The sequence below is a fragment of the Hippoglossus hippoglossus genome, chromosome 1, assembly GCF_009819705.1.
Source record: "Hippoglossus hippoglossus isolate fHipHip1 chromosome 1, fHipHip1.pri, whole genome shotgun sequence".
Lineage (NCBI taxonomy): Eukaryota > Metazoa > Chordata > Actinopteri > Pleuronectiformes > Pleuronectidae > Hippoglossus > Hippoglossus hippoglossus.
Genome location: NC_047151.1, coordinates 25,022,194 through 25,036,512, shown reverse-complemented (window position 1 = coordinate 25,036,512; position 14,319 = coordinate 25,022,194). Strand labels below are relative to the sequence as shown.

The following is a 14,319-nucleotide window of genomic DNA, read 5'->3' as shown; positions in this document are numbered from 1 at the left end:
TCAAATTTCATGACTTAGTATCTCATTGTTATGACTTAGTATCTCATTGTTATGACTTAGTATCTCATAATAATGACTTAGTATCTCATTGTTATGACTTACTATCTCATTATTATGACTTTTCTCATTGTTATGATTTAGTATCTCATTGTTATGACTTAGTATCTCATTGTTATGACTTAGTATCTCATTGTTATGACTTAGTATCTCATTATAATGACTTAGTATCTCATTGTTATGACTTACTATCTCATTATTATGACTTTTCTCATTGTTATGATTTAGTATCTCATTGTTATGACTTAGTATCTCATTATGATGACTTAGTATCTCATTGTTATGACTTAGTATCTCATAATAATGACTCAGTATCGTATTGAGATGCTAAGTCATTATAATGAGAAAGTTTCTCATGACTTACAGGATCTTTATTTCCTTCGTTCCACAGTAAAGTGACAGTGAGTGGATGAGTAAAGTTAACATGTGAGAACAGGCCCTGATGGTGTTTCCACCGGTGAACTCACAATGACGACATCCACCACTTTCTATGACACAAAGACATTGTCCTCTGTCCTCGTGTCTCTGTCCACGTGTTCCAGCCCTTTCCACAGACCCCGCCCCTTCCCCACGCAACCTCCGCGCTCATTGGCCGAGCCGGGCTGTCACTCGGCTGGCCCCGCCCTCACCTCTGCTTTGACAGTCGAGCGTCGACGTCACCGATCGAACACGGAAACAGAGGTGTTGTGATGGAGGTTCAGCGGCTCCTCCGGCTGTGTGGTGACCGGGTTTAGTGGCTGTCAGCGCGGGGCTGGACGACGCGAGAGCAGGCCGCTGCGGAGCGTGTGGCCGATGGACCGCGGCGCTGGAAACGTCGCGGGGTTTCGACCTCTGTTGTCGGTTGAATAGCGTCAGGCGCTCGGAGCCCTGAGACGCGGAGAGCTGGGGGTCATGGAGGCGGTGGGACGACTTCTGCTGCCTCTGCTGCTTCTGTCCTGGGGAGGACAACAACTACAGGTGTGTGTGTGTGTGCGTGTGCGTGCGTGCGCGTGCGTGCGTGTTTGTGTCGCTCACTCTGTGTGTGGGTCTCTCGTTATTTACGCGGAACTTTGGCCGCCACTGCTCTGTGTCTATTTCAGGATCGAGCAAAGTTGCCATGATACGATGATATGACGTTTAGTGTTTAGCAGAAAGAAAGTTAATACTGTGTGTGTGTGCGTGTGTGCGTGTGTGCGTGCGCGTGTGCGCGTGTGTGCGTGTGTGTGTGTTGGGGAGGGGGGTGGCTGTATGAAGTGATTGTTGATATTCATTGTTTGAAATATACAAAACTGTTTTAAAGAACAACATGACAACACAGATATGCACAACAAATACAACGCAACCTTAGAGACACACAATACATCCACAAAGAGAAGGAAAATGCCCTTTTCATGACCTGAAAAATGCAAAACTACAACAAAGATGTGAAAAAAGTACCACAAAGAGACACAAAACAACCACAAAGATGCAAAACATGACCACAGAAGGACTCAAAGTGACTGCACAACAGGTACAGCACGACCATAGCGACACACAAAACATCAACAAAGAGAAGAAACATGGCCTCATCAAGAAATAACATGAACTGAAGGATACACAACTGCTACAAAGATTTGAAAAATTGTCACAAAGAGACACAAAAGATGCAAAACTATTATCAAGAGCTGCAGCGTGAACCACACAAAGATGCACAACAGGTGCAGCAGTCGTAAGGCGATGCCAAACGACAAAGCAGTGACACAATTCATCCACAAAGAGATGAAAAGTGGCCTCTTAGAGACACAAATAGACCAAAAGACACAAAAAAGTTCTACAAAGATGAGAACAATTACCACAAAGAGACACAAAACAGCCACAAAGATGCAAAGCAAATATGAAGACAGGCAACATGACGGCAAAGAGATGCACAACAGGTAAAAAGACAAAGAATGACCAGAAAAAGACGCCAAATCGCTGCACAGACACACAAAACATGAACAAAGAAACGGAGAATGGCAACGAAGCGATGAGAAATGGCCTCATTAGGACACAAAATGACCAAAAACACACACAAAACTTTTTTAACAAAGTAAGCGACATGACTCACAAAATAACCATAAAGAGACCAAAAAAAAATAAACGCAAATATGTTATTACCAAAATGATCCACATAGAGACACACAAAACTATTACAACTCATATTGTGTGTCTTGGGAGGGTTTTAGGGTCCGGGGCCTTTTATCAGTTTGTGCACTTTTTCTATTGTGTGTGTGTGTGTGTGTGTGTGTGTGTGTGTGTGTGTGTGTGTCCGTGTCCGTGTGTGTGTCCGTGTGTGTGTGTGTGTCCGTGTGCGTCATAATTCTGTTTGTAATAGTGTGTCTGTACCAATGAGTGCTACCCTGCTCTGTGTTGCCAGTGGCCACCCCTTTGTGGGTAAATATGGGAGCGTTACACACACACACACACACACACACAATGTAGGGTGTAGTGTTGGCAATAAGGATATCCTGTTAAATCAGGAACACATCATGATTATTGGAGCAGAGACTAACTGCAGGGCTGAATGTCAACCCCTGGCAGACCTGACACACCCACACACACACACACTATCACACACACACACACACACACACACACACACACACACACACACACACACACACACTATCACACACACACACACACACACACAGCTATGCTAAAATCTTGGATACATGACACGGTGACTGAACTCTGTCAGACAGCTGGCCTAAAGTGTCTCTCTCTCTCTCTCTCTCTCTCTCTCTCTCTCTCTCTCTCTCTCTCTCTCTCTCTCTCTCTCTCTCGCTCTCTCTCTCTCTCTCTCTCTGGCGACCCCTCAGGTTGGGGGGGTCCGGTCCGTCACCCTCCCAGAGTCCCTCTTGTTCGTCTCGACACTGGACGGTAGTCTGCACGCTGTCTCCAAACAATCAGGGGAGATCAAGTGGACTCTGAGAGAAGGTTCATACACAGACATCGGTGTGATTTCCCTAATGTTTGTTTTCTTTTTCGTTTCTGATCAAATTGTTTCCTTGAATTCCTCCAGACCCCATCATCCAAGTGCCTGTCTACCTCTCAGAGTGAGTAGCACACACATAGACATTCACTTATATGCACACACACACAGGTCTGGACATCAATCTTCAATACCTTTTTTATGGTTGAGCAAATAAAGATATACAGTGTGCACAAGGCAGTGAGTTTTTAAAACTTTCAAATGTCTTGTTTTGTGAACTTACTATTTAACAAGTCCCCTTGAAAATACACATGTTTTAACTCACAATATTCTCTGGGAAATAGGTGAAAATAATTCCCTTGTCCAGAATTGAACGTGTTTCTTTTTGTAGTAGAGGTGAAAACATAACCTCCATGGTGGCGGTAAAGGAAACTATAGGAACAACTCAGTCTCATCTCTCTATTATTTTCACTTTCTGTCTCACACATCTCTATAAACATGCTTTTATCACCGATTTTATTATCTGTATTGTTTTAATTATTATTATTTCATTTTATTCTGATTGAGTTTTATATTATTTCTTCTAAAGCGATTTGTTACTTGTATTGAAAAGTGCTGTGCAAATAAAATTAATATTATTATAATCTCTAATACATTAATACAATGCTCTAAAGTGTATATTAATATTGTAGTGATGGAAGATCTCCAGTCAAATCCCTCCTACAAACAACTGATCATCATGTGAATGTTGTTTTCTTTGCAGGCCGGGTTTCCTCCCAGACCCCAATGATGGTAGCTTGTACATCCTGGGCGGGAAGCACAAGGAAGGCCTGATGGTGAGGAATACTGTGTGTGTGTGTGTTTGTGTGTTTGTTTGTGTGTCAGTTTGTGTGCCTGTTTTCATCAGTTGTTCCTGTTGTTTTCATGTATCTGCAGAAACTTCCTTTCACCATCCCAGAGCTGGTTCAGTCAGCTCCCTGCCGGAGCTCTGATGGTGTCCTCTATACAGGTAAAGTGTGTGTGTGTGTGTGTGTGTGTGTGTGTGTGTGTGTGTGTGTGTGTGTGTGTGTGTGTGTGTGTGTGTGTGTGTGTGTGTGTGTGTGTGTGTGTGTGTGTGTGTGGTGTGTGTGTGTGTGTGTGTGTGTGTGTGTGTGTGTGTGTGTGCGTGTGTGGTTTGGGAGGTTATGTGGCTGCGTGTTTGTGCAAATATGCAGAGGAAAGTGTGACTTGTTTTATGTACATTACATCATAGTGGGGCCCATTGTTTGGCTTTGTGTCAGTTAAACCTGACATATAAATATTTGAGAATCCTGGTCCGTCAGTAGTTTTCTGTTCGTGTGCAGGTAAAAAACAGGATGTGTGGTTCGTGGTGGATCCTGAGACCGGTGAGAAGCAAACCAGTCTGACCACCTCCTCCTCTGAATCCATCTGCCCCAACTCTCCTCTGCTCTACATAGGACGCACAGGTAGGTGGCACCAGCACATGCACATGGCTGGAGTATTCTCATTAATCACAAATTTATTTTTTATGGACTTTTCATCTGTTGGTTTTCCTAGAATATGTTGTTACCATGTTCGACACGAAGACGCAGGAGCTGCGATGGAACGCCACGTACAACGATTACTCAGCTCCTCCTTATGATGAGAAGCAAGACTACAGTATGTAGTTTTTTATTGTGCCACCATTTGTAAGACCAATACGATGCTTTTACTCTCAGACCTCTGGTAATTTATCTCATTATCTCCAACGACCTGTTTTATCCCCATTGTTTCCCATGTTTGTTATTCACTTGCTTACACATGTTGGATATGGAGTGAATGAACTGGCTGTTTTTTTGGGTACAGATCCAGATAAAGAGCTTTTTAATGAATAACGGTTAAATATATAGTCTGATATTTGAATTTAAAACATTCAAAAGATGTAAATAACAGATTTCAGCTGAGGTTTTATGCCCTTTTAGTGCTTTTTACTTTATTGTTTGCAAATAAATAACCAGATAAATCTGTCACAGAATGAAGCCTGTGAAGAGCAAGAGCTTCCCTAAGTCATACATAAGTGAGAGAAGTACACAAATGAAATAAAATGAAATAAAAAGCTAAAAAGTGAATTAAAAGCAACCAAGGACAGTCCAAAGACTGAGAAAACATGTGAGTCTTCAGTTTAACCTTAGATATGGGAATGTAAAACTTTGTAAGAAAGGTAATGATTCTTTAAAAACAAATAAACTAAACTTATACTGAATCCTAAATTTGACTGGTAGCCAGTGCAGTGGATTAGCTGGAAGTGAGATGCTGTGTCTCTTCCTGGTTCTAGTTAGAAGTACCACTAACATAAAACCTCCCAGAACGTGTGAAACATGTTGAAAGTGATGTTTTATTCCAGCTTGTCCAACACTAACTCTCTGTTGTCCCTCAGAAATGGCTCATCTTGTGTCGAGTGGGGACGGTCTCGTCGTGACAGTGGACAGAGAGTCAGGTAGGCAGAGGTGTGTGGTTTTTACTATGTGAACATATTATTACCTAGAGATGATAATTGTTGAACATGTGTCTTTTTCAAATGTCTTTTTTTTTTTTTTTGTCTTCTAGGCGACGTCCTGTGGACTCAGAACTATGGCTCACCCGTCGTGGGCGTCTACCTGTATTCTGGCGACTCGCTGAGACACGCCCCCCACCTGTCCCTCGCCATGGAAACGCTGCGCTTCCTCACCTTCTCTGCCAGCGACCGCGCGGACGCACACTCCACGCTGAAGTGGAGCTATCAGTTTGTGAAGGAGCAGGCAAGCGCAAAAACACAACTCGTGTAAGAGAATTATAATTTACACACACTCACACATGCATACGAAATAATAGACACTTGTTAAATTCCGTCCTGAAGTGATGTCTGATTTCCAGAACGATACTTATACATAATAACTGTAATCAAAAGGTAGAAAGCACAAACCCTGCTGAACAATCTCCCAGTGTAAGTGCTTCATTTAATACAGACGAGGCAGAGGCACTGAGACTCTGTCGTTTTCTCTCTCAGGATAGTTTGACCAACAAGATAAACTCTGTTGCAGTGCGTCCACCCTGTGGTTTGGACTAGTCGACTGGTGACAGTGTGAACTACCAGTTCTGCAGTTTGATTTCCTGTATCTGGGGCAGTGAGTCAAAGTTCAACTCTTGGCTGGATCTCTTGCGGAGGTGTCTGTTTATTCTGTGTATTCTAAGAATAGACTAGAGATGGACGACATGACAGCTCCCGAAAAAGTGAAGTCAAATCATCTTGATTGCTCCCTGGTGGCTCGGTCATAAACCCCGCCTCCTCCGTGTTAGTGGATGGGCATGGAACAAACCAAAAGTCAAAATATGAGTCAAAGAGATTTTTCTCAAACTTTATTTCCGTCAGTTTAGGTCGTTCACACAGATTTTTGTTCAAGTGTTCATTGTCCAGTAAGTTTTACATAGTTATTTAATGTTATAAAATGGGGGTGAAACTTCATGAGTGACAGCTATCTGTGATTTTAAGAAAACACCTGCCAGTCAGAAACAAGAATTTCTGCAGCAATACAATTTTATATATAAAAAGTGTGATCAGTGTGAACTGCTAATTGTTTGACTGTGGAAAACCCCATATCTGATGAGTTATAATTAAGTATGATTATTAAGTATTAATGATTTATATTTCTGTAAGTGTCTGAGTTTTCCTCTCGACCGAAACACAAACAGAAAAGCTTGATAACTTGACTTTCTTCAGCTGAGGAGTTAAACCAGCTTTTGTTTCCTTCAGACCAACTCTCTATGTTGGAAAGTTGGACACTCACCTTTACGCCTCGACCTCCCTCGTCCACCATGGAATCTCCTTAGTGGTGAGTTCAAAACGTACAATCAATTTGTATCATATATCTGAATTCAGCTTTAACACTAATTTGAATTATACTGTATCAGATGAGAAAGTAAGGATAATGTTCGTAATGATGATAAAAACGGTTGCTTTTTTTGGGGTTCTGGTTGCCATGGCAGCCTCGGGGTCTGACCCTGGCTCGGATCGAAGGTCCTGTGACGGCTGGAGTGACGGTCGGAGAGCGAGGGAGTGTGAGATCATACCGTCCACCGACATACGCTACCCCCGGGGACCACCAACAGCCGGAAGAACCACTGGCTGATAATAGGTACACACACACACACACACTCACACACATACACTATGAACTATTAACGTATTGGAATGGACCTAGATACCTGGAAATACATTTAAAAACCATATCTCTATCTTACGAAGAAAACGTTGCAAAGTCCCGTCAGACCTGAAACAATCGTATATATTTATCAACACAATCACAGACACTCATAAATTCATTATGTGTGTGTATTTGTGTGTTTCAGGTCATCACGAGCTCCCTCCAGTCGCCCACACCACCATGCTGAGGGATTTCCCCGTCAGCCTGCAGCATTCTGGGGAGGCGGTCATCCCCCCTCGATCCCCCGGCTCCCCTGCCTCCTACTACCACCAGCGATATGTGAGTCACATCCCCGACTTTACACCTGAGAGTCGGTAAATCACCAGAATCAGGCAGTTACCCTTATTAGGCCGTTACTCTCCATTACAGCCGACTTCAGGCTGTGCCAGAGAGCAAAGAAGTGATGTGATAAACTTCTAAATGTCCCTTTAACAGCCAGTTGGATGGACAAACTGCTTTACATACAAATAAAGCAGACAAACGCTGTCCAGTAAGTTTTACATAGTTATAAAGCGCTCATCCCGTTTCCGTTGTTTGTTCTCCCTGTGTCCTTCAGTTCCAGACGGTCGGTGGTGGCCATAGCGACACTACTGGTGACAGAGGAGGGGAGGACGGGGACGCTTCGGGGCCGACGCAGCCTCAGAGGCCGGTCGCTGCGCTGCCCGTCTACATGACTCAGGACCGCCTGACGCTGGCTGTTCTGACGCTGCTGCTGGGAGGATGGCTGGCCTTCGCGCTCACGTACCCTATTGTGAGTTTGTGTTACTTATGCACAGATCACGAAAACAGACCCAGGCTGTGAAGAAGAATGGAAATATGTCGATTGAGAAGGAGGCAAAAGCCGAAGCTCACTGAAAGAGACAGGAGCTGAATTTGAATTACCTCCTACCAGTTTTTCTTTTAGCCGCATTTATAAAGTTTAACAAACAGAAGTTATCCTTATTATCTCTGCCAAGGAATTTATGTTTTGGAAATTGATCAGAGAAGAACCCATTAAATGTTTTTTTTTTTTTTAGTTCAAGTGTTTTTCAACATTTTTCCTTGATTTCTCACAGATTAGTGAAAAAAATCTGGCTTATTTAAGGGGCTGACATTTACGAGATCAAAATAAAAATCTGGTGAATTTAAATGTGATTAATAAGGGGACTGTTGGGCCTTAGCAGGGGGGGTGGGCTCTCTGTGTGCCCCTAGTTCAACCCTCTAGTCTTCAGAGGGTTGAAATGAGGCTACGTTTCTAAACATGTAATCCATATCTGGGATCTGTGTGGGGGGTTTTTTTCTTCCAGCGAGCAGCCCAGCAGCTGAAAGCTCAGAGGCAGCTGGAGGAGGCGTTTGAGTCTCGTCTCCAGTGCTTGCAGACCAACATGCAGACAAACACCCCGACGGTGACCTTGGTTTCCACAGACACGACTCTCTCCACCGACACAAACCTCTCCGGTGGTGAGCAACTGATAAAACAAGTTGTTGTCCCTTTACTTAAGGACCTAGCGGGCGAGTTAAATTATTAAAATGTTTCTCTCCGTTGCACCAAGGACATGAAATATTATTAAAATGTGCTGGGTAGTGTTGATGCAATGTTTTTTTCTCATTTATTAAATATTTATTTCTTGATTAAATCGGTTACAGAGGAAGGTTAGCTTTATTTAAAACTTGTTTGTACACACATAATAAATATCTACGCTTTTTCTTTTTCCAGACTCTACACCTGCATCGGCCAACCCCCCACCGAGCCCTCACACTCGGAGCAGCAGCACCTCAGACGCCGGCAAAAATGATACAACTGCTCACAATCCCACAGCAGGTAACACAAACTAAACACAACTGTTTATAAAGAGTATTAAATCATGTCCTCCTGTCCTTCACCATTCAGATTCATTTCTCTCTGCATCTTTCGTCTTCCTCAGACCTCTCAGAAGGAAACAGTGAGGAGGTGCAGGTCGGGAAAATCTCCTTCACTCCGTCTGACGTCCTTGGACACGGCACAGCAGGAACCTTTGTGTTCAGGTATACGTCGTCATGTGTACACACGTGTTTACCACCGTGCTGTTACCATAGCTGATTGTGTAAAGACGATGAAAATGTATTGTTCTGTGTTCGGTACGTCAGGGGTCAGTTCGACGAACGACACGTGGCGGTGAAGCGAATCCTGCCGGAGTGTTTTGAGGTGGCAGAAAGAGAAGTGCAGCTCCTGCGAGAGTCCGACACTCACCCGAACGTCATCCGATACTTCTGCACGGAGAGAGACCACCTCTTCACGTACATCGCCATCGAGCTGTGCGCCGCAACGCTGCAGCAGGTGAGTGTCTCTGAAAGAGCAAAGTATCGTGAGGCCCTCATCGGAGCACAAGTTCTTACTTAATGACAGAAGTTACATGCTTTTACATGTGTCTCTGCAGTATGTGGAGGATCCATCTGGCTTCCCTGAGTTGAATCCTATAACTCTACTGGAGCAGACCATGTGTGGCCTTTCACACCTGCACTCACTCAACATAGGTCTGAGAAACACACAAACTGTTTTTACATGTTTATACACACAACAACACACAAGTGTCCCCCTGGAATCCCCTCTTATCTCTTTATGACGCTCCATCATCTCTCCCTTTTTAGTCCACCGCGACCTGAAGCCTAGAAACATCCTGCTGTCGGTTCCCAGTGCGCTGGGTCAAGTCCGAGCGCTCATCTCGGACTTCGGTCTCTGTAAGAAGATCCCAGACGGTCGCTGCAGCTTTTCTATGCGGTCGGGGATTCCGGGAACTGAAGGGTGGATAGCTCCTGAAGTACTGCGGGATACGCCTGGAAATAAACCAGTAAGATGCATATTACAGGGTAAAGTGGTTTGTCTTTGAGTCTCAGAACTGATTCAGGCAATTTGTATAACTGGCCACAGTCAGACAGAACTCCTGCAGATTAAAAAATTGACAGTTTGAAACTTACTTCTTATTGTTTTACAAATAATTACCTAAATATCTTGGTTTTTTTAACATCAAGATCCGTACTCCGTTTCCTGGGGAATTGATGAAAATGCAGAAACGTGCTCTTTCTTTAAAATGATAAACATTTGCCCCTTAAGCCAGATCCACACCAATACTTTACAGGTTCTCCTGTGGCCCATAATCCATCCCTCCATCACGTTTGGTGTAAATTTGTCAAGAAATTTGTCCTGACACAGTTTTGGTTTCTCTTCAGACGGCAGCGGTGGACGTGTTCTCGGCCGGATGTGTGTTTTACTACGTGATCAGCAGGGGGCAGCACCCTTTCGGCGACGCGCTGAGACGACAGGTCAACATCCTGGCAGGAGAATATTCCCTCTCACGTTTTATGGAGGATATACACGGTGAGGGCGGCGTGTCTGCGTGTGTCTTCCTCTGCTTGTCCCTTATGTTTACAGCATTTATTAAAAACACATCATTCACACATTTGCATCGAAGCTACGCACCAAATTCTACAGATACGACGGTTATTATCTCAAACATCTGCAAGATTGTAATGTAACGCACGTAAAATTATACTTGACTAACCTGAAAACAATTATTATATCGCTGTCCAATCAGATAACGTCATAGCACAGGATCTGATCGAGCAGATGATCGGTGCCGAGGCCGAGTCTCGTCCGTCCACCGCCTGCGTGCTGAAGCATCCGTTCTTCTGGAGTTTAGGAAGCAGCTGCTCTTCTTCCAGGTGTGTTCAGTGTCTCCTTCAGGCCCTTTTAAAAGTTCTTGTTTCTTTCTTGCTGTTAAATAGACATTTAATTTTCTGTGTGTGTGAAGGATGTGAGTGATCGCATAGAGAAGGAAGCGGCGGACAGTCCCATCGTGGTCAGACTGGAGACTGCAGGCAGAGCCGTGGTCCGAGCCAACTGGAGGATGCACATCTCTGGGCCTCCTCTTCAGACAGGGCACAAACAAAACATGACCACACGTCTTCACTTCACTGTGCAGGATAACGAAAACCCGTCACTGGCTCATTTTCTCTTGCACGTTTCAGATTTGCGGCGATTCAGGACGTATAAAGGAAACTTGGTGCGAGACCTGCTGAGAGCCATGAGGAATAAGGTCAGTCACACACTCAGCTCTGGGCATTTTCTGTGGTTTGCCTCTCGAATAAGAAGAACCAGCAGGAGTTCACAACAACAGGAGATGTTCAGGCGATAGGCGGAGTCTGGGTAGAGCGCGGGAGGCGGGACATGATGTATAAACTCTGCACATGTTTGTTTACAGCACATCAACACCAACATCAGCCTGATCTCCAAAAGCTCTTGAATCTCGTTGTCTTCCTAATTTTCCTCCATTGATATGTTGTATTCTTCCGCAACTGTCGCGTGTTAGAAACGTCATCAACACGGCACGAATACTTCCAGGAAATGTTCTCCTATACTTCCCCTCTGGGAAAACCTCCGTAAAATGCCTGGTGTCTGAAAGCAGCAGCGTGCGACACACCCCCTCTGCTCTTGACTCTCCGCGTTGTAATTGTTCCAGAAACATCACTACCACGAGTTGCCGCCTGAGGTGCAGGAGACGCTCGGCGAGCTGCCTGAAGGCTTCATCAGCTACTTCACCTCACGGTTTCCACGGTTACTGATGCACACGCACGCCGCCCTGAGCATCTGCGCCCACGAGAGGCCGTTTCACTCTACTACCTGCCCCCCAGCGCCAAGCAACTTTAACATGACTCTGCTCTCCGGACTCCACACGCACATGGCGTCCATGTACCTTTTGGTGAGCAAGGAAATCGCTGACAGTGCCATGTATTGCTTTTGTAAAGCCCACACTGTTTAGGGGACGGTTACAGTGTTTGTTTTTTTATAAACCTTGATTTGTTTTACAGATCCATTTTGCAGATATATTTTTAAAATTAAACCTAGAAACCACTCAGAATGCAGATCTCCACAAAGTCTGCACACGGTTTGTACATCAATAATATAATATGAAATCTTTAAAATGCAGTTGCCAGATATTTGTATTCAGAGTTAGTGCAATAGTTTAGCTTTGTGTTTTTTTTAATCACTACAAATCCAGGAGCGCAGAAGTTCTTTGAATTCACTTTGGGGGGAAAAACCTCAGAATTAACGAGATCACAAGCTGAGAATAAGCTCCGAAGCCGACATGTTCCACCTGTGTAGTTTGATCCAGTTTGATTTGGTTTGGTGTTGAGATGTTGGCGCCTTTAAGTGATGGAGATGAAAGCTTCTCCCACGAGTTGGAACTTTCTCGTTAATTCGGAAAAACACAGCCGACTTTTTTCTTCTCAAGTGAACACAACATACTTCTGTGCTGGATAAAAGACTTTGGGCTGTGCGGAGATTCCTTCATCTTTACTCTTTGATGCAATTCTGTCTTTTTCTTTTTTAATTCACAGTTGAATTTTTGCAATATTTTATTAGAATGAGGGGAGAAAAAGGCTCCAGAGTTTCCCAAAATAACAGGTTTTATCCCAAATCACCAATGTCCCTGAAATACATCTGTGATATCATCGCCTCCCTTTCCTTTCCTGTCCGTCTCTGTTACTGTATCTGATATCCTACATGTGTATATATACAACTTATTTCAACTACTCTATTTTATAGATGTTTTGCCTTTAGTGGATAGTCAGCAGGAAAACAGGATGAGAGGGGGGGGGGGGGGGGGGGGGGGGGGGGGGGGGGGGGGGGGGGGGGGGGGAGGGGGGGGGGGGGGGGGGGGGGGGGGGGGGGGGGGGGGGGGGGGGGGGGGGGGGGGGCGCGACATGCAGCAAAAGTCTGTAGATAAAAAGAAATGATCACTTATTTTTATGAAGATAAACATTTGAAATAAATGAGAAACAGTGTTGCTCAGGTCTCAGATTCTAGCTTCACGCTTTGGTTTTTTAAAAAGTGTACTGAAATATGATTATTGTGGAGGGTGAAAAACAAACACAACAATTCTGTCACAACACTGGACGACAACAGGCGGGTGAAGAGCTCGCGTTCCCTGTTTTTTTAAAAAGACAGATGTTCAGTTCCCCGTCCTGCTGCTCGTATGGACTTTGCCCAAATCACTACAATGTTTGATGTTATGCTTTTATGTATTTGATGTATGTGTCTGTTACTGCACTGCTGAAGGATAATACTCAAATATCACTGGCACTGTGTAAAAAAAACTGTTGGGAAATGTGGCAGCTTTTCATTTGAAGTTACGGACATGTATGTTCCATGTTGTGCGGTTTACACGCGTGTAACCGAGCTGCAGTTTGTGTCATTGGATCATCACTCCCCCCTGAATGTCTCTGCACTGCTTCAACTTTTTTAAACCTTCACAGTTTCACACGATGCTGCCGAGTCGTGTGAAATCTCCGGATGAAGGTTTGTTTCGAGTTCTGCGGTGGAATGAATGATGAAGAATTAATCTTTTGTACTTTTTCTTTCCGTGAATGAGTGAATTAAATTGATGCTTTGGGTGTGCCAAAGAATGAAGTCAACCAGGTCTGGTGTGGTTTGTCAGCAGAGAGAAACACAGTAATTAGCTGTAGACCATATTGAGACAGTAGGAAATGTAAAACCTATCGTAATGATCCTGCAAATAATAATACTACATATATAGCACATTTCACAGATAAAATGTAGCTTAAAGTCAAGTAAATGCATAAAAGACGTTAAAGCATATAAGTACACGCTACAATAAAACATGCAAAGTTCTTACAATCAAGCGTCTTACTATGAACAATGTGTTTTTATATAAATGCATCGTTCTCTGCTTCACACTGTGGATTGAACAGCCCTGTGAAATGAAAGAGTTAATTTCCGCAGTGAACATCCAAATCACGCAGTTGTAGCTTCAAGACCTCCGATGATCCACGGAACAACACCTGAACATGACCTGCGCCACATTTCATCACATGCAAGTGAAGTGGAGCAAAGTCTACATCTCTAAAGATTTACTTCCTCCGTTACCTCACCTCTTGCTCCGGAGCGACTTCACAATTATCTGTTGTCAGTAGTGAGTCGTCCTCAAACACTTTCACAATATACTCACACTTTGTATTGTTTGTGTGCTGAGCTTTTTATCAACAGTCTAATGTGCAGAGTGAAGTTTGAAAACTTTCATCCTGCCTGGTTTATCTGCAATGAAGATTTAATTAGTCAATGTTTTTCATCTA

At 43.9% G+C, this 14,319-nt stretch overlaps 1 protein-coding gene across 1 annotated transcript; it reads left to right on the top strand.

Moving 5' to 3' along the window:
• The first annotated feature begins 314 nt into the window (after nt 1-314).
• LOC117767372 (serine/threonine-protein kinase/endoribonuclease IRE1-like) lies at nt 315-12,254 on the top strand. The gene is given in 28 exon segments (XM_034594940.1): nt 315-1,014; nt 2,877-2,994; nt 3,080-3,113; nt 3,753-3,825; nt 3,926-3,998; nt 4,333-4,455; nt 4,547-4,648; nt 5,406-5,465; nt 5,576-5,789; nt 6,759-6,837; nt 6,992-7,058; nt 7,061-7,090; nt 7,093-7,140; nt 7,355-7,488; nt 7,766-7,960; nt 8,496-8,649; nt 8,906-9,010; nt 9,114-9,213; nt 9,316-9,505; nt 9,606-9,702; nt 9,817-10,016; nt 10,396-10,543; nt 10,761-10,862; nt 10,865-10,887; nt 10,977-11,103; nt 11,194-11,261; nt 11,685-11,835; nt 11,838-12,254. Coding segments are annotated over 28 exon segments (2,916 nt in total). The 5' UTR covers nt 315-948; the 3' UTR covers nt 11,873-12,254.
• Nucleotides 12,255-14,319: the final 2,065 nt, after the last annotated feature.